At 36.6% G+C, this 21379-nt stretch overlaps 1 protein-coding gene across 1 annotated transcript in view; it reads right to left on the minus strand.

Moving 5' to 3' along the window:
* The window catches only part of CTPS2 (CTP synthase 2), a gene marked incomplete at both ends in the record, with an annotated part of 51982 nt that overhangs the window by 25548 nt on the left and 5055 nt on the right, over nucleotides 1–21379 (minus strand). Inside the window, 8 exons of the mRNA XM_079545467.1 lie at nucleotides 8174–8217; nucleotides 8816–8878; nucleotides 10187–10281; nucleotides 11013–11101; nucleotides 14405–14537; nucleotides 14771–14922; nucleotides 16212–16292; nucleotides 20517–20600. Coding sequence (XP_079401593.1) covers nucleotides 8174–8217; nucleotides 8816–8878; nucleotides 10187–10281; nucleotides 11013–11101; nucleotides 14405–14537; nucleotides 14771–14922; nucleotides 16212–16292; nucleotides 20517–20600 — 741 coding nt within the window. The remainder of the gene's footprint in view (nucleotides 1–8173; nucleotides 8218–8815; nucleotides 8879–10186; nucleotides 10282–11012; nucleotides 11102–14404; nucleotides 14538–14770; nucleotides 14923–16211; nucleotides 16293–20516; nucleotides 20601–21379) is intronic.

Here is a 21379-nt window from a genome sequence, read left to right on the forward strand (position 1 = left end):
GGGTATACCTTCAAGTAAAAGATACACAAACTGAAGACGGAAAACCTCTCCAAGATAGCCTATAAAGGCAAAGGAAACCTACCCCAAGTACAACGATAGATGCTGACAGTGATCAATTTCAGAGATTCAAAAAATATATATATATATTACTCATTTACACTGGTAATGTATCCTATTCACATGACTACTGAAAACACAATAGGAGCAGTACACTGACTTAATGACAAATGCTGGTTTCATAATCAGGGTGGAGCATGAAAGCCACTATAAAGGCAGTTCCAATCTGAGACTCTCACTTGTGCTGGATACATTTGAAGGCTCTGTATTTTGAGTGAGGTAAGCACAAACTAAATATATTGAGTGTTTCTATTATCTTCATTTGATTTTTAAATTCCTACAAGAATTGTGAGTTTACAGAAAAGGTCTTTTCATCTAGTTTAAGTATCGATGATATGCTTGTGAACCAATGGACAGTGTCAGCTGTATTTCAAAAAACATTCTGTGCATGAGATGATTATTGCCTGCTTTGTTTCCAGTCATTCTTCGAGACAACACCCAAGAAACATGGAACATTTACTCAATGACAACCTTCTGAAATACTTTACTCAATATGCTTTAATGGAGGGTAGCACTAGTGCACTGTCCATTGGTGGGCTGAAAAATCTGCTCCAGAATCAATTTTCACAGTACTTGAAGGTAAGTTTCAATTGTTTTATTCACTGTGCTTCCTATAAAACAGATACGAAAAAGGGGATACAGGCAGTGATACTGCAAGGCAGATTCTGTGCTCAAATAGTTTTACCAGCTCCATAAAAAATCCTAATTAAGGATTAGTTTATGAAACTTTACTTGCATTAATGAACAATAGGGAGATAACATAACTAAGTGGGAAGTTTATAACTAAGACCTACAAATTTAAATGCAAAAATCTAATAAATTATGGCATTCAAATTTCACCTAGAATATTGCACCTGAGTTTTATAAAATAATTTTATTTCAATCAAAACAATGCATTTTCAATCTAGAATATATATAAAACACCTATAAATAAAGTAAATCAGTACAGCAAGTTTAAAAGTAAGAGGCATAGGCCAGTTTCTATGCAATCTAGTTCTCTACCACTGAAAATAAGAGAAGATTCATCACTTCTGAAAGATTCCAAGAAGAAAAAAAAGATATCAAACTAGAGGGAAATATCTACATCCTGAGGCTGAGGGGGAAAAAAAATTCCAACTTCTCTACCTAAGATCTTTCCTAAACTAGATTAGAACTCAATTTAAATTCTTTTGATAGGCAAATCCTTAAATACTGGTTTTTGGATTGCAAGACAAGACACGGGCACTTTTTGCTGGAGATCTGAAAGAATTGTATCTCAATGGAAAATTCAGTAGTTTAAGAACTACAGGAATACAGTTTAGTTTTTTATAAGAAAAAAAGAAAAAAGTCACCTAATAGAACGCAAGTTGTCTTCCCTTGTAAAGCCACTATCAGAAATCAATTACTAAAACTTTTAGGAAATGTGATAGTAAATTCAGAAAGATATTGCTTTTTACATTAGTTGTAGGCAGTTTAGGTGGCAGGACCCATTTCCAGAGATTTATGGAAATAGAAGTGCTCAAAAAAATACAGATGTTTTGCATCTGGATATCAGACATTGTCAACCACCCACTCTGTATGCAGAAATATATGGCACCATAATAAATCAACAAAATAGCAGGACACAACAGTACAAAACAGGCAAAAAGTACTAAGAAAGCATTTTAAAGACCTAATTTATATTTAGAACTATTTTCATACTAACTAGCCTGATCCGTGATGTTAGCAGAATACTTACTGCATTAAGATGTCACATGAATTAAAGAAGCTTATAGCATAAACCAGATTTATTCTATTAGCAAGAATTTTCTAGCACAGTATTCCTAGTAAAGAGAAGAAAAGGGGAAGGAAAGGGACCCTCAGGCCCAAGTCCACAGCCTACTGAAACATGTTTTCAATAGTGTTTTGTTGGTCTTGGATCTAATAAAGCAGCAGGTGGAATACATATTGAGGACTACATACACAATGAAGCTGCTGCACTTGCTGCATTACCTATGTTTCATAATGTAATCCAAACAAAACTTAGAAGACTGAAGTAACCTGAGTAATACTTGTAGTTGGGTGGTGACAGATGCATTGGCTTTTTCACACGTTGTATGCAAACGTCTTCATAGTACAAAACACATCCAAGTATTCAGGTTATTTCACATATTGAAGCTTCAAATTAAAAGCAAACAGCAGCTCATAGTTCTTAAGTAGTTATTGTAGCTTTGTTAACATTTTTGAGAGGCATTAGCAAGCACTGTAGTTCTAGTTTAACCAGTAAAACTGGTTAACACATCACCAGTAACATCTTCAAGGAACACTCTTACTGACTGCAACAATTCTTGGTAATAATCCTCACTAGAAAACAGTTGTGGCAATTCACTTCATTCTTTTTTCCCTCCTCCTTCCCCCTCTCCCCCAACAAAAACAGGATTCATTCTCACTTGACAACGTAATTAAGTTGTTGGACAAAAATAATGATGGAAGCATCAGCTTCGACGAGTTTGTGATGCTAATAAAAAAGATCACAGGACAATAAAGCATCTGCCAGAATGAGAATCGTTCCTTTGAGGGAGAAGACACGGCATCCACGGACACTATGTGTACCTAAATCCACAGATTTCCTTGTTGTAATTTCAAAAAATACACAATAAAGATTTATATGACTTAAGATTTGTATTGTGTTTCCTGTCGACTAGGCACAATTCCCAACAAAAGTGCCTCAAAATTAGTTCAGAGCTACTTGTCTATATTTTATGCTACTAAAATGCTATTTGAGAAAATGTCATCACATAATATGACATTTTGAAATGCTAAGTTCAATTTTTCTTAAATAAAAAAAAAAGGCATTTATTTTAAATAACAATATAAAATTACTATGATAAGCATGATGACTACAATATTCCACCTCAGTTTCAGGTTGTAGGTAAATAAGTACATATTTCCTGGGTTAGAATTTTATAAATGAGAACACACACACATATGTAAGAGCTGAGTGCTTGCTGCTGCAAATTAAAACATCCATTACAGCTTTTTTTTTGGTGGGGTTTTAATTTCTCCATTTCACAGTTCCCTTGTCACGCTTGCATTTGTCTGAGTAATTCATGGGGATTATCATTTACTGTAATAAAGGAAATGAATGAAGAAGGAAAAAGTAACTTCAACACAAAATAATTTAGAGGATGAGGCATTAATCATTCTATAGAACTCTCAATTTTGGACAGAATTTTATTATCAACATCCTCCATTATGCTGATAGAGCAATTAGGTCCAGATCTCAAGAGTTACTTAAGGACTTAGGAAGCAACTTAGTGATAAAGCAAATCAAGTGCATTAGAGACCACATACAAGTGATCCCTATACTTGGATTTCTTCCCTAACAGAGTGGAATCCAGTGCTGCACCACAGTTGCATGCATAGCAGCCTCAAAAATTACAATATTTAAACAATAGGAATGTTTTACTGGGCTCTTGGGCCATGCTTTTACACAAACACTTCAGCTGTTAAACTGTGTCACAAGTTCTGGAAGGCGAAAAGGAAATCATAGTACTTGGTACTTTTTTTCCTGGTATATTAAAAAATCATTGTCCTAAATTACCAATACACTTTGATGTCAAAACAAAATGTGCCATATTCTCATTTGTGTGCTAAGCAACACTAGCTACTTCACACAAATAATATCACAGAATTACAAGATGTTTCTTTACATAACACATAGGACACACATTCCTTTTCATTTGTTAGGAAACATTTCGTGTTTTAGAATTTAATCGGGTTATGGGCATCCTGTACAAGAAAAGTGGGCATCAATTCACAAACGTGTTATAAGAGTGTCACCTACTGGCAAAGTCTACTTCTAGGCAATTTCTTGCAAAACACAGATGCCATGCAACACTTCAAGCTTCACAATGCTACAAGAGATGTTACCACAGTTCTTTATGACCTGTCATAACAAGACTTAACTTAAAACAAATACATAAGAATCCTTGCTAGAACAGTTTCATTATGCTGCTGTTCTGTTTGCTTGCTTGCTAGAATGGTACTAAACAGCTGAAATAAAGTTTCAGCTTTTCATTTTGTTCTTTACCAAAAAAGAAAATCTAAGCTTAATACTAGAGGAAGTGAACACAAAAGACAAGGGAGATGGACACAAAAAAATATCTGTTTTTCCACCCAGTGAATCAACCTCATTAGCAGTTCAGACTGTACAGATTCTTCTTAAAGGAGATTTTAAAATTGACATTTGCAACAGAAAACTCATACTAAGCACTACTCTCAATGCATTATTTTTTTCTGAACAGTTATCTTCCCAGCAGAGAGCTGCAATTTACCTACTATTATCCAAAGGGCTGGAAAACAGAGCATATAATATATAATGGGAACATAACCTGAAAATAACGAGTCAAGGTGATGATAAGAAACATCAGGGACTGATCAATGATCATATATCTGTCTCATTTGCCTCAGGAAAATCAAACATACTTAAAACTAAAAAAAAAAAAAAACCTTAATACGTTATCCAATGCAAAAGGCATGGTTGGGTAAAAAAAGGTAAAAACTGCTCTAAAGATCATTATCTTTTTTTACTTCAGACTACACATCTTTAGCTTAAGACTAAATGAAAATACTGAACAAATAACTTCAAATCTTTCAAACAGAATTTATAACCCACAGTCTACTAATGTTTTCAAATTCTAGGTAGCAGCTCCTCTAAGTCTTCACTACATCTAATACTTTATTCTTTTTCCTACTGGATTTTAAAAGAATATTTGGGGTATGTTTCACATTATAAAGCCATTAGTTTCCTCTTTTTGTTTTATATGCAGAGATTATCATTTTTTTTCCTCATCATTTGAAATCTAAAATAATACATCTAGCCATTTACATGCTCAGACTATTAATAAGAATACCTCCCAAAACAGGCAATACAGGGTTTCCCTCCTGTATCAGGTTTCACTTGGATGATTTTGCAAAACCTAGGTCAAGTAATACTGTCATAATGAGTTAACAGAGCAAGAAGACAAACAGCTGAATGAAGCAGATATTCAGCATTTCATGCAACACTGCATTTGCACTTTCAGTTGTGTTCATTATTTGTCAAAGAAGCACAAGTCACAATTGCCTCATCACACTGAAACTTCTTACAACACTGTTGTTTTTTTTTCCTAATACAGCGTTCTTCTGTAGTACAACTTGTGCCACTGTTATTGAGAGACATTAACAATAGTAATCTCTCACAATTTCAGTCACTTGTATTTCTTCTGGAAGCTTAACTCCCAGTTATTCAACAATCTCAATTTTTATTTTTTATTGAAAAAGTTCATTTCCACAAATGTAAAGAAAAGCGTGAAAGAGAACAACCTGCAGGGACTAAAAAGTCTAATAATAAAGCAAAGTATCCCTTCATTTTTTTATATACATGCTTTAGAAGAGACTATTTTGGTATGTACTGTTCTGAGTACTTGAATGCTTAACAAATTAGCAAGGAATGCAAGAAGATGTATATTTTATGGTTGCCCCAGAATTCTCCTGATAAACACTGTAGAACATGTTTCCTTTTAAAAACAGAAGAAAACAGAACTAATGCCTCAGTAGTGCTTCTCCTCTCTCCTTCCAGCTTCCAAAAGAACAGGAATAAAATATATATATATATGCTGGTTCTAAGTCAGGACTCAGCTGAATCACGCAGTGGCATCACAAGATATTATCAGTGCTGACACTGTTTCCAATTAATTTTCATGGATAATGAAACATCTGCATCAGTCCAGTAGTTCACAAGCTTCACTGATCTGCTGCTTCTCCAGTCTTTTTTATTGATTTGTCATTACACAGAACACCTAAAGTTTTCAGCACAAGCTAAATAATCTGTTTTAGCAAAGTCTTAGCATTAACAGATATTGACAGTATAAATTTATTTCTTGGAACAATTTACAGCCGTTTCTCACCCAGAACTGAGATGTCAAAGATCAGATTAAGGTGCTGACCAGTATTAATCAACTTCACAGCCTTAGTGCAGCTTAGAACAAAAGAATCTGTTATACATACTGAAAGCATATTGCTTCCACTGTAAATACTGTATTAATCTTCTATGACACATACATTCGCTCTATTACTCTCTTCATTCAATGCCAACACAACTTTCTTTATAAAACATATACTTTGCTTGACTCTGATTCCTAACTGCAAATCACTCCATTAATTACTTGTGGAATAAAAACTTTGTCTAATATACATTATAATACATACTGCCATTTCAGTAATGAAAGAAACAGCCAGTACCACTGCAGACAAGCTTCTATATACCAGACTTCAGTTAACTGTTGATCTCTGCATATGAACTAGCAAACAATCCTCAGAATAATGGAGGCAAATGGGCAGTTCCACCTCTTCCTCAAGCAGGCTTCATGACCTGACTGCACTCCAAAAAAGGTATCTGAGCTGACCAGATGAAATGTAGTCATATGAAGCTATGTAAGATGTATTCCATATTACTTGATTTTAGGTCCCTGAAAATTATGAGTCTACCTTGCACCAGGCAGAAGGATCTCACATCACCTACACACCTAATTTAAACCACCAGCTCTCTGCCTCCGTCTTAGGCAGCACTAACCCCCCAAAAAACTGATTGTTGCTACAATGCAATAGCAGAAACTTTCTGCACATAGAAAAAAATCACATGTAAAGAATAATGAACTCAAATTGCCAGTGTTGAAATCCAAATGACACTCAAACCTTTTTAAAGCAGCTGATGGTGATTCAAACCCACAGAAAGCAAGGTATATCAATTGTTCAAAAGACTGAAAAAAAAAAAAAAAAATAGGCATTGATAGCATTATAACCTTTGCCAACTGAGCTTGAATTACCAGAAAAATGAGATAACTTTGAAAAACCACAAACATCACTTTTGGCTTAAGTTAAAAATCTTAAGGTGCCAAAAGAAGAAACTGTGCCCCACTCTACCCAACAACAGTAAAATATCCTGCAAACATAGAATTGTCACTAAAAAACCCTAAAAGCAAAGTCATCACAGGATCAGCCTCCTGTATTATCACTCTTGCTTCCCAAAACAATTATAGTAAGCTTTCAACAACTTCCACATTTTACAACACATTGCTATTTATGAAATGGATCCCTTCAGTGAAGAAGTATGTCTTCTCATACTTTCAGGAAGGCAGAAAATCTCACAATTAATGAAATTGTTGACGTCTCAAGTTAAGTTCAAAAGCTCAGACTGGATTATCTCTTCTACATACGTAAACAATGACAAACAGGTAAAACACTTCTAAAAACTCCCATTTGCATGTTGTAGATGAAGTAGATGTGAAAAAGTATTTTACTTTAAAATCCCAATAAAGCTCTTTTGAAGGAAGTTTATAAGCTATGTTTCTGTATCACAAGCAATGCACTTAATTCATCACTAAAGGATCTTACACAAAGGTACTACTTCATTTTCCACGTGTTCGTATCTGTCCTATTTCACTTTTACAAGCCCATCCCTACTGACCCATTTTAAGTTTTATTGTTATGGATAATGTGATAGTACATTCTCCCAATCTAGAACATACACCCAGAGGAACTCCATCCCAAAATACTACCATTGGCATCCCATACTGAGAGCCCTGGCTTACCTACAGCACTGAAATTTTTCTGAAAAGGAGAACCTTGAGATGAATGTGGATTGGGGGTGGGTTCAGCCGGAAAGAGTGCCTACTTTCCAGTACTCAAAGAAAGAAAAATTTTTCAACAGCTTTGTTTTTAACACTTTGTGTGTAAGTTTATATTTTAATGGCTTTGCTCTACACTTTCCAGCTTCTCTTTACATTTTATTCTCCAGTAAAACTAGTGTTATTGTCTACTACCAGCATTTGTTACAGCTAAGGAAACTATTAAAAACTTAATAATAAAATACTGTTGTGGCAAATTACAGAAGTGAGCAGGTGAAGGCAAGGAACTATCCAAAAATAAAATGCCTATATAAGTAAACGTGAATAAAGACAACGGACATCACTTCAGGTAACAGATCAACTGTAACTTCCACAGAGTTCACTTATTTCTAACACAAAACACACACAGGAGAAATATCAGTACTTACAACAGGGTTTTTTGTGTCTGGGTCAAATTCTGTAGAATTTGCATCTAAAAAAAAAGTTCAAAAACATACATCACCATTGTTCTACAAGCACTACAGACTCATAAGAGCAGTTCTGTGACATTTTTCTACTTGTCTGCATCTCCACTTCAGTCTTGCCTGCTGAAGGACATATTGTACTACTTTGGAAGCACTCTCCTGTGACCTCAGTCACACACACTACATTTCCCAATTCCCAAACTTTCTTCATCTCCATTTTTAGTGGTAGCAGTTCACTGGTGAGGTAAACCTCTTCAAATTACTGCAGCAATGGGTATTAATTTAGTAACTCCAACAAAGTATGCAAAAGCAAGCGAGGCCTAATTTTACATTTTAACTCTTGACCACACCTGTACACTCCAGCAAGAATGTTCACAAAGGTGAACAACAAGAGTATTGCAGAAAATGTGCTTAAGTCAGGAAGCAAGTTACAGGCAATCTGCATAACAGGAGTTCCTGCTCCTTTGTACGCAGGGTGCTTAGCTCTCGCAACATAACCATTTTGAAGGATAATCCTAGGATCTACCTAAAAATAGATAAATATTTCATGTATAGAATAAAACTCCATTTAAGCAAACCACATCCACACCAGCATTCTGAGCTCACCTTTCCAATTTAAACAGTTTCTTGCAAATTCCACAACTGCTAATTGCATTCCCAGGCAAACTCCTAAAAGACAGAACAACAACAACAACCAAAATTTAACAGCACAAAGAACAGGGCAGATAAAGTACTTACTGTTCCATCTTAATAAGACTGTTCAGAAACCTTGTGTATACACTTACCAGAAACAAAAACGACAAACTCTTCAGACTTGTAGTACTGTGAATACGTGTGAAACAATCACGCTGTAAACTCTTTCAAAAATTGTTCATTTTTTTTTCCTCCCATCTTCTCAAATAATTATTGCAAAGAAACAAAAGCTGAAAGCGTCCAAAATCTAATTTTATTTTAGCAAATAGCCAAATAGCCACTGTTACTTATAGAATTGTACCAAATCCAGAGTGAGGACCAAAGCTCCAGGGATTCACACACAAAGCATTTAGCTGACAGGCCATATGGAACTTTCAAGAATTGTTATAATAAGATATCAGACAAATCAATAAAAATTAATACTGCACATCTCCAAAGACGCTTGTTTTCTGCACACTGATTAGTAAGTACGATACTGATTTCACACTCAGGGGACTGGAGCACCTCCCCTATGAAGACAGGCTGAGGGAGCTGGGCTTGTTCAGCCTGGAGAAAAGAAGGCTGCAGGGTGACCTCATTGCAGCCTTTCAATACCTAAAGGGAGCCTATAAACAGGAGGGGAATCAACTCTTTGAAAGGGTAGATAACAGCAGGGCGAGGGGAAATGGTTTTAAGTTGAGAGAAGGAAGATTTAGGCTGGATGTCAGGGGAAAGTTCTTTACAAAGAATGTGGTGAGGTGCTGGAACAGGCTGCCCAGAGAGGTTGTGGATGCCCCATCCCTGGAGGTGTTCAAGGCCAGACTGGATGGGGTCCTGAGCGGCCTGGTCTAGTGTTGAATATGGAGGCTGGTGGCCCTGCATGTGGCAGGGGGGGTTGAAGCTTCATGATCCTTGAGGTCCCTTCCAAGCCTGGCCATTCTGTGATTTTGTGACATTGAGGTACACAGAACCTCCATGCAAAATGTGAATAAAGCAAATAAAGCCTTTGGAATGCAAAAGGTAGGAAAGGCCTTTTTCTTCCTTCCTTACATAGCAGCTGGAGTACATAACTATGACCCTAGGCATAATTTATAAGGCATATGATGCAAACAGCATACATACAATCAGTCCTAAGACAGAATCCTTTATTAGTATTCAATTGACAGTATTCTTCTTTTTACTTACTAACAACATAGCAGATGTCCACGCACCTGTTCTAGCAGGTTGGGAAGACTACTTTTTTTAAATATCAAATTAGCCTTCTCTACACCTCCAAAACACGATTACTGACACTAATGATCTTACCGAGGAAAGGTTTTTTCTTTGTTCTTGCCCAGGAGATAGCTTGGAGTTTGCCTTCTGTTCCCCTAATTCCAAACCCTCCTGGGACGAGAATGCCACTGTAATGACAGCCATATATAAAGCATCTAACAAATACAATCAAGTCACCAAAATAAGTCTCTCAGATTGTATGGACTTTTCATTACAAAAGAACAAAAACAGTGCACAAAAGATGTGTCCTACTACCATGCAGAATTTAAATGTGCGGATTTGTCTTATCTATCCATGTGAATTCTCACCTGACTCTTTACTACACAGTGAAGTTCTCACTGCTTTCTACAGCTATTAGCAGTGTACTCACTAAGTGAATATGTTTATTCACCACTGCAGAATCTTAAGACCAAAACTCAATGACTACTGAATAAAACTGAAAAAATAAACGCATCTAAACAAGTTACATGTCCTTACAAATAAAATTGAAAGACCAACAACAATTCATATCAAAAAGGTTTTCAGAGTGGCACCAGCATTTACTAAGCTTTTCTCCACCTTTCACTGTGATGCATGTCCACTGACTAAAGTCACTGACAAACAGACCTGTTCTTTAAGGAAACTATTTTGACTAGCTATCCAAAGCAACTAACAACTGCAGTATGTCTAAAGAGATTAGAACAGAGTTTGAGGATGCAGGGCAATTCCACAATTTGTTATGTTTCACTGTCTTGACACCAGTCATGCAAGGCTGTCCCATTCCGTAAGAAACAAAACTTCGGATACACTGAGAAGTGATTCACTGAAATAGTTTTCACCACATTAAGTAAATACCACATTCAAGATACAAAACACTCACTCTGCTTTGCACAGCTTGTGCCATGCCTGATGGTATTTCACTGAGTTCTCCGCTTCTGTAGAACGTTCAAGTTCTGTTGAATCTATATACTAAGGAGAAAAAAAAAACATAATACAATAGTATTTTCTTCCACAGAGAAAGCAGCACATACTATATAAGCAACTTCTCATGACACAACTACTAAGAGCTTCAGGTGAATTTCTCAGTAGAATACAGCAACTACAGTGAAGACTTAATGTTTGCTCTACTTGCTGCACCCCATGCTCCTTTCTTTGAACATCAGCTCCAGAGCTCTGCTCACCTCCAGTCCTTGTTTTCCTGCCCTCCAGGTACACAGACTTGCTACAGTGCTCAACAGCCACGTACCCAGCTTTAGTTTCTATGGAAATCTGGGCACCAATCGAGGGCTGGGGATGACCTTGAACTGACATCCAAATGAGATGTAACTAGGATGCTTATTTTACTAGCTTTTGGGTGCCACTGCTTATCTAATCTTTAGAATCATAGAATCATAGAATCACTAAGGTTGGAAAAGACCTAAAAGATCACCCAGTCCAACCGTTCACCTATTCCCAATAGCTCCTACTAAACCATGTCCCTCAACGCAACATCCAGTCTTTCCTTGAACACCCCCAGGGTCGGTGATTCCACCACCTCCCTGGGCAGTCCATTCCAGTGCCTGACCACCCTTTCTGAAAAGTAATACTTCCTCATGTCCAGCCTGAATTTCCCCTGGCGTAGCTTGAAACCATTCCCCCTGGTCCTATCACTAATGACATTAATCACTAATCACTAATGACTTTAAGACTGGATAAACTTGCATTGTCTAGCCTGTCAGAAAGACACTCACGTGAGTTGACTTGAAAGCATGAACTGTAGAGAGCAAGCCAGGCTCACTGTTTATGTCTTACCAGAGATCTTGCATTAGAATCAATACTGCCACTAGTAAGCATGGCTCCTGAGGCATCACTAGATTAAATGACTGGGGCAGTTATATACTGCATTAGAGTCACAAAATATCAGAGTTTGATTCATGGTTTTAACAGTCTTTCTGAAAATAGCATAGTTAGTAGCATCCTGCTGTAGTGGCCACACACTAAGAATCAGATTATCTGAAGTGACAGTATTCATTTGTTTGTAAAGAAATTAAACAGATATAAAGATTGGCCTATGATTTTCCAGACAGAGTTGCCTCCTAGCTAATATTTCTCCTTTTTCCATTCTTCAAAAAACATCAAAAACACAACAGAAAAATAATTACTACAGGGCTTGCTATTTTGCACTGGTACATGAAGACAAACTGAAAGGATGCTTTAACACACTGGGAAATTGAGGAAAAAAACTAATTACAGTTAAAGTTAATTGTAGTTTCCCTGCCAAGCATACAGAAGCAGCATGTTCAAGCAGCATCAATATTTTATCATTCACATATGTCAGATATTATGCTGCGTGCAGGATCTCACATACAACATTCAGAAGTTCCTTTGGAACACAGGTTTATATAGAGAACCTTCTGATGAGGAAAAAAAGTTGATGCATGCAGATAAATACAACAGGAATCCTTGTCAGCTAGCACACTTCAGCACCAAGCTGGAATGAGTTTTAGCAATCAGTTATTCCCTTGCTTGTTAATGGAAAAGCTCCACTGAACTCAGCTTTAGATGCAAGTAAGCCTTGTTAACCACGTACCTGCAAAACTAGGCATAATTCTCCAGGGATGGAGACCTCACAACCACTTTGGGCACACTATTTCAGGGTTTGACTGTTTTCACAATGAATTTTTTTTTTTTTTTTAAATTAAGTCAACACTTGTTACATTCTCTCAACCTTCTACTGCACACTTCTGGAATGAGCCTGACTTCATCTTCTCTTCACTCTCTTGGATACAGACAGCAATAAGATTTCCCCCAAGCTTTCTTTTCTTCAGATTGAAGAAACTCACTCTGCTCTCTTCATACATGTGCACTTCAGCCCTCTGATCTTTGTTGCCCGACTTCAGACTCAATCATTATGTCAGTACATAGCCTGTACTGGGGAGATGAAAACTGAATACCACCCCTCATACACAGTCTTAAAAGTGCTGAACAGAGGGGGAACAGTGATTACCCTCAGCTACCCTCATCATGCGATGCCACTTACTACCACAGTGTTGTGCAGGATTTTGGAGGCCTTCTTCAAAGCAATGGCACATTGTTGGCTCACACTCAACTCGTCATCTACTTGCAACTCCAAATACCTCTCCACAAGCTACTTGTTAGTCAGTCATGCTGCATCCTGCACTACTAATGAGGTTACTCAATGTCAGATGCAGGACTAGCATTTTCCCCTGTTCAATTTCACAACACAATTTAGCAGAGTGTTGTCAGAACTAGTGTAGTATGCTTAGGTTGCATAACCTAACTATCAAGTCTGATAATCTTTAAGGTGTTTTCCAACCTGAGCAATTCTATGATTCTAACATCAGCTCCTGTCAGCCCATTCCCATAGCCTGTTAAGGTCCCTCAGAGTAACAGCCACCATACAAAGAGCTCCCCTTAATTTAGTATCATCCTCAGACTTGCTCAGGTGCACTCCATCTCATCTTTCATATAATTAACAAAGGCATTAAACAATTTGTTTTTCTGAGTTTCTTCTGTTGGTAAGAAATATCTCTTTCTGCCTCTCTAGGAAATACATTAACACACTCCATTCTTTGAAATTTTTTTCTGTAGGGCTTCTTCAACTGCCCACTTTGATTGATCTACCTAATACCTCTTCCTCAAATCTCACACTAAACCAGCACTTTGATGCTGATACTTTGTGACTATTACTTTGCTATTGCAAGTTGCCAAAGTATCCTCTGCACCCATTCATAATGACCAATATACACTTCCACACTGCTTCTCTGCCCCAGATCTTCCCACCCCTAGCATCAAAGCCCTAGAATAGAAATGGATAGTTAACAGCAGTAACAAAGCCAACAGCAATTTCTCTGTGTCATTCAACTTTCTATTCTTATTTTAAGACGACAAATTCAATCCTTATACAAGGATCCTCACAGCAGATTTTAATAAGAAAATAAATTGCTTTTTAATTTGTCTATTATCTCGTCTTTCTTAAGCTAATCTCACTAACACAATAAGCAGTCCCATAACAAATGAAACCTAACCTTGAAAGTAAATCAAATAATCAGATCCAGTGTGGGATTATCAATAATATTTTCAGGTAAGTTTAGTTCCTAATAAAACAATTACATTTCTAAATGCTGCATTAAAAAAAAAAAATGTTTAGCCAATCTGTATTTATTCATGATTCATTTTCTAATTTTCATCTGAATAAAAGCTGCTTGACATGATGGCAGTTAGTAATGTATATTCAAAATATTCCTGAAAGCAAAATCCAGAGATCCTCACCATTAAATCCAGTTTGTGATTAATCGCCAGTGCAGAGTGTTCCAGAGCCTTGAAAACAGATGCATAGCAATCACTTAGTTTTGTGTACTTGCCAACGAGAGCTATGGAACACACCTTCAGCAACCTTTCATATCTGACAAAAACAAGTTTTTGGATTATTATATCCATTCTCACGTTTCATTTTTCTTAAACTTTATAAAGCATCTTTTAAAATCCCTAAACTGTCAATGTTTCTAAACCCTGAGTTTCCACAGGTATTGCAGCAGCAACATGCTACTGACCCCAGCACAGTTTGGTTGTTCCAAGTCAGGTAAAACCTAACCTGAATTCAAACACCTCCCAAAAGAGCAGCAGGAGTCAGCATACCTGTCAGCCATTTTCTTCCATTTCATTAAAAGATCACTTGGCTGGTCATCAATGGGTAAATTCAACCTCTGTTTAAAATACTTCATGATGCCTTGCTCCTCCAACAGAATTGGTACTCGGTAAGTGGAAGAAACATCATGGATAAATATCACCTGAAGAAAAAAAGAAAAGCACAATATACATACTTACCTAAATATTTCTCATAGTAAATACACATTCTATTTTTGCATACTATGTGCATTCCATATTCTGCATACATTCTACTTTTTAAATAAGTTTCTTTTGAGTGAGCAGGGCAGTTGTTGAACTTCAACTCCAACAGGCAGCTAAGTGCCACACAGTCACTCACTCACTCACCCCTGCAGGATGGACAGAGAGAACGAGAAAAATGAAACTGAAAAAACTCCTGAGTTAAGATAAAGTTTAATAGGTATGACAAGATACATGCACAAGCAACTTCTTCCACCACTTCCTGTAAGTAGGCAGATGTTTACCTATTTCCAGGAAAGCAGGATTTCATCTCACATACTTGTTAGCTGAGAATTCAGATGCCAAAACTATGACCTTCTCCCCCTTTCCATCCCTTAGCTTTAACTACAAAGAATCTCAGAATAGCTTCGACTGGAAGGGACATTAAATATCATATTGTTTCAAACCCCCTGGCATGAGCAGAAACACCTTCCAGAAGACCAGGTTGCCCAAAGACCCAATGTGGCTTTGAACACCTCCAGAGACGGGGTATCCACAGCCTCTCTGGGCAACCTGTTCCAGCGCTTCCTTCTAATAAGCAACCCAAATCTCCCTTATTTTAGTTTAAAAACATTCCCCCTTGTCCTATCACCACACTACCCAATAAAGAGTCCCTCCCCATTTTTTTTTTTAAAACCCCTTTTAGGTACCGTAAGGCCGTTATAAGGTTCCCCAAAAGCATTCTTTTCTCTAGGCTGAACAACCCCAACTCTCTCAGCCTGCCTTCATATTCAAGCAGCTGTGATGATCTCTGGACATGAAAAAATCCCTAGCGTTAGGGCTGGCTTTGTTTATCCACTATTCTAAGCATTTCAGATGATTTACAGACAATAAACCAACCACAGTTACAGCACTGGTTATTGCATGAGACTGCAGAGTTTTCACGACAACATATAGTGAAAGAACTATATATTCAAAATCTACTCCTTTTATTAACTTCTTTTTTCCCCACAGGCTATTCAGTAATTATTTCCAAATATAACACGCATTAAAATTGTTAATGACTGTTCAATATATGAAAATTAGCATATAAACTTTTGATGTTCTTAAGTGGTGAAGTGTACGTAATAGCAAGAAAAAGTCAGAAAAACAACTATAATGTAATGAAATAATCTGAAGTGGAAAGCTGAAAGGCATGGATGTTTTTATATGCTTTCCCACATATATAACTAACAATAACTGAAGTACTGACCTGTTCAGGCTCCACATGGCAGAACATGGAGATCTTTTCCTTCACTGCCATTTCTATAGGTTTTGCACTTCTGCAGACAATCTGTCATAGCAGAAGAAAAAAAATCTTGAATCTTTCCCCAGAAAAGAAACAAAAGAAGACTCTCAGTACTGTTCATGAAGAAGTTCAGTTCCTTTGGAAGCACAGCACAAGCAAATGCACTTTATCTTTCTGCACTCTTTTGGAGTTGTACAAAATATCACAGCTCACAAACATCTTCTAGCAAGGTAAAAGTATTCAGTTAACCTGCCCATACTGACCCGTTTTTATTAATCTTTGTCACCTTCTGTATGTATTTTGTTTTCTTCTCACTTGTAACTATTTGTAATATTCCTTAGATAAAGTGAGGCAGGTCTGTAAGTATAAATAACACACTGAAAAGAAATATTCTTACCAGCTAAGTTCATAGCAAGAATACTTGGCCTATATGCGTGTTTTCTATCATTTCAGTATCTTTTTTGTAGTTCTTAATTTGTACATAACAGTAAAAAGAAGGCTGAAAAATAGAAAACTGTTTCTTAACATTGTGGGTTGTTTTTTTTGTTGTTGTTGTTTGTTTGTTTTTTTTCCTTTCAGGTGCTATTATTATGCTGAAACATATCAAACTCTGGGATTTTGGAAAATACTGATTTTTTTTTTCCAACAAAGAAAATAAATGGGGTTTTGGTATTTGCTGGAAGAGATGTTTTATTTTCATTATGTAACATCAGGCAATTAACAAAGTATACAACTGCTCTCTGAATGTGCCTATTGATAACTTAACCTACCTCGAATTATTTTGAATCCTTGAAGTATAACCAAGTACAACGATACTGTTAAAAGTTTAATTCCCCATCTTTCTCATATACCCAACTACTTAACCCATTGACCTTTTGTTCAGAAACTAGTAGATGTTCTTCAATCCCATTGCTGAAATGCAGTTTAGCTACACTGATATTGATGAAGTCTTAAATAATTTCCCTTACCCTTGCAAAAACTTCTAGAATCAAGAAAATAAAGGGCAAATTTAAGGGAAAATGTTTGCTTAGTCTTATAAAAATTTAAAATCAAAATGAATGCAACAATTTGTACATTCTCAACTAAGTATAGCTTATATTGAAAAATTTAATTCTGTTTGAAAACTTTTCTCATAAATCTTGACAGCACAAGGGCACGATTAAATCCTCTTGGGAATCTGACTTCCTTCCTGAGACAAACTTCAATGCTCAAGTCACAGAAATTTAAAAAAAAAAATGTCAGAAACAGCATGAAAACAAAACTGCAGTAACAGCGGCTGAGATGCGTCTCAAAGTAATAATAATATAAACAAGACAACGGGTACAATTCAATCAAATAGGACAGCATGGACAAACATACCATCAGCTTTCAAGACACAGCAACATGAAAACTGCAGTCACAGTGTGTTCATTAAGCTCTTGGTACTCCCCAAGGAGAACAGAAAGGCTCCTTTATGCAGACAGCTGAGACCAGCACAGCATGCCACCTCAGGGAAGCTGCTGTTACCTGCAGCTAACACAAGGCAGCCTGGCCATATAGCTTATGAAGGAAGCCCTCCTGACTGCCACTTTTCAAGTATCACCAAGAAAAAGAGAGCAGCTATACATGTTTTATTCTGACAGCTTACTGACACAGCCAATAGGCATTGGTTGTGCTTCGATCCTCAACCAGAGCAACAAGGCAAAAACGAAACAAATGCACTGTGCTGCTGGCAACCCCTGTACTGCTCCAGACAAGGAGATATGTAGAAGTGACTCAACTAACCCACTTCCCTTTGATTCCACACATACATAACAAGTTTTTAAAATTAATTTGGGAAACAAAAAAAAAATTTGCAAAAAATAAAAGGAGGCACTGGCAGTTATCATAAAGGCCTATTAAAAAAATCACACCCAGCTTTCCATACTACAAGTACACATACGTGTACAGAGGTATTTTGAACTTCAGCCCTCAAAGCTCAGAATGTTGAGCAGTGCTGCACATACTAAATTCACTCCCTCCACAAACATACTAGTTACCCAGTGAGAGGTGTTTTAAGCTACCTAACACAGCATTCAAACATCTTATTTATAAAAAACAATTGAATGCATAGTTAAAAACACATTTGCTGATAAAATGCTAAGTCTTCTCATGCAATAAAACATGAAAATGAATGTAAATAAGTCCACGCTCTCTCCTATCCAATACAAATACAGCTATCTGAAAACAGTGCCTACATTACAAACACAATTACAGCTAATAATGTAAAGATTATCAGTGGCCTCATGAATTGCTGTTCACATTACAAGTATCAAAATATTCTCATGATGAAGCCAGGTTACCTGTTCCAACTGAATAAATACTTCATATTTATCTTCCAACAGTAAGAATGGTGGCACTTCTTGAAATTTTGAGGGGAAAACAAAGTAAGCGTGTAACCTTGTAACTTAATGGGAAAACAACGTTATCAACATGAAGTTGCCCTGAATCAGAACTTAATACCAGATACTGACACAGAACTTTTTTTCCATTGTAATTAGAAAATTACAAGTGTAAAACAGTGCTTTTATTTAAAAAAAAAAAAAAAAAAAAAAAAAAAAAAAAAAAAAAAAAAGTTAAGGCTAGTGTGGGGCAGATTGACTGTTCTCATTTGCAGTGTTGTATTAGCAAATGAATTAATATCTGGGCCAAGCATTACACGAGACCAAGTGAACTCAACTGCCCATACTGTTTAATCATTAGTTTGCCTATTTGTTTCTGCTTTGGATACTTCAAGCAGCTATTTGCAAAACAAGCCTGTTCAACAAGGGCCAGTCCTGAAGAAAACTCTACATTTCAAAAAATTGTGAAAAGGGGTAGAAAAAAGAAACTTATACATCTCTTTTTTTTTTCCCCCCTACTCGATGTGGCAAATTGTGCCACTAAGGTTTTTCTTTCTTTTTTTTTTTTTTTTTTTAAATGACATCTATTCCCACTATACCTCTGTCACTAATTCACGTGGTTGCACTCTTCCATGGAAAGTACCAACAAGATGAGGCCCTTAAAATGTCCAGACACTAAAAAAGGACATATACCAAAATAAATTCTTGCAATAGAGTTTATCACAGAAATCATAGAAAGAAACATAATACACAAACATAACTGATTTGTGCAACTATCCTTCCAAAAAATCACTTCTTTGTGAGTATACAAATATACTGAATCAGTGACTAGTCTCGCTACTCTTTCATTTCTGAGACAGGCCAGGTAGGAAGCCTTTTCTCCCAGTGGATTTCATGAGAAAAGTGCTCAGTGACTTTGAGAATCAAGTACAGAAAATATTCTTTAACTTAGGCAGCCTCACATAAAAGAACAGAATCTCTTCTGTTCTGAAGAACTAGAAATGCATTGCCTTCAGCTGTCTCAAAAAACTAAGAAGTCTAAGTTTGCACTGGGGCTGTATTGGCATTTGAAGGTGCACTGCCCTGCAACACTTCATTGCAAGCAACACTTGTACAAGCAGATAAACATCCCTCAGTGGAAGACAGGAATTGCCACAGGGAGCTGTAATTAACTTACATCCCTTCTCTGCTCCTTAGGTAAAGTGCCAGTGAGACAAACACTGGTAAATCTGGGCATTAAGCACATATTCAATACTAGAGAACTTAGGGGAGAGGATGGAAGTTAACATTTATCATCAGCTAACAACTCACATGAGGTGGAAATTGCTGGCTTTGCCTTGTCTATAATATGTGATATTAGTTCAACAAAAGAAAGTAATTGAGCAACCTTACTTTGAAGGCTTACCAATTTCCAAACAGCAACATTTCTAAATGGTGGACTTCACAGGTAGGATTGCTTTCCCTTAATCTTGTATAAAAATAAATTTTTATTTTATATATATATATATATATATATATATATATATATATATATATATTTATTTATTTAATATATATGAAAGAATGGTAGAAGGTTTTAGTATTCTAGGTCTTTCCATAAAATGAGCTGATACATCTGAACTTTAGATTATTTTTAAGCATTGCAGAACAGTTTTGCTGCAATGATCCCTTTGGACAAAGAACACTGCTAGAAGCCCCCACATTTGCTAAGAGTTACTGGATTGTGTTATCTTCGAGCAAATTCAAGCAATTTAATTTAGTGAAGTAGTACAGACAATATGTTGCTTTTCTTCTAAAATCCTCATCTCTCATAGGAGACTAAGGCTCATTTTTTGACCACTTGTTGCATGCAGATACTTCTAAGGCAATGTGTAAATATAAATCTGTATTTATTGACTTCTGAACTCACCAAATCTGGAGACAAGCCTAAGCCTCTCAGTGCTCGAACACTGTTCTGCGTTGGTTTTGTCTTCTGTTCACCAGTGGCATTAGGCTAGAAGGACATATTTTGAAAGCTCAAATAGCATTTAAACTATATTAACATAGAAGTTGTCAGGTAAAAGAGAAAATTAATTGCAGGTAATAATACTTGCAGGAAGTAAGCATATTGAAACAGAGCTATGACAACGCAGAAACTGCACCATAGTTATTATGCACATCAAAAATTCTGGGAAGAAACACATGACCAAGTCAGGTTTACTTTGTCTTGTTCTTTCAAAGGAAAAGTTTCAACATAATTGACTTGGATAAGAAAAGAATCTTTCTTGGGTTTTGCTAATAAATGGAAAACATCCAACAGCATAAACCCTTAAGTCCTCAGAAATAATCAGATGTAGTAGGAAGTTTAATTCTGTGTACTATTTGAGCATTAGCTGCAGTGGTTAGTATCTCTTTAACTATACAAAGCACAATCACATCAACATTATCAACCTTTCATTACCAAAAATTCCCCAGTGAAATTGCTGAAGAAAACCTTCTGAAGTAAAATTTAGTCTGAATGTAAAATACTTTCAGCTCCATACTACAAGTTGTAGTGGTCCTGACTGGAATATCATCGCATACCAAAAAGTTGGTGCTCCATACAGTAGTTAACCTGAGCAGATTCAGGACTGTTCTATGCAGCACATCCAGCCTGGCCTTGAGGCTGTTCCATTCTGCTCAAATCTCCTGGGCACAGGATATACTTAGCCACAGCATAAACTCAGTCAGCTCATGGCACCAGATGAGCCTGCAGGCAGCTATCACATGGTACCAGGGATAGCATCACCGGCA

The sequence above is a fragment of the Tetrao urogallus genome, assembly GCF_951394365.1.
Source record: "Tetrao urogallus genome assembly, chromosome: 1".
In the NCBI taxonomy this organism is placed as follows: Eukaryota; Metazoa; Chordata; class Aves; order Galliformes; family Phasianidae; genus Tetrao; species Tetrao urogallus.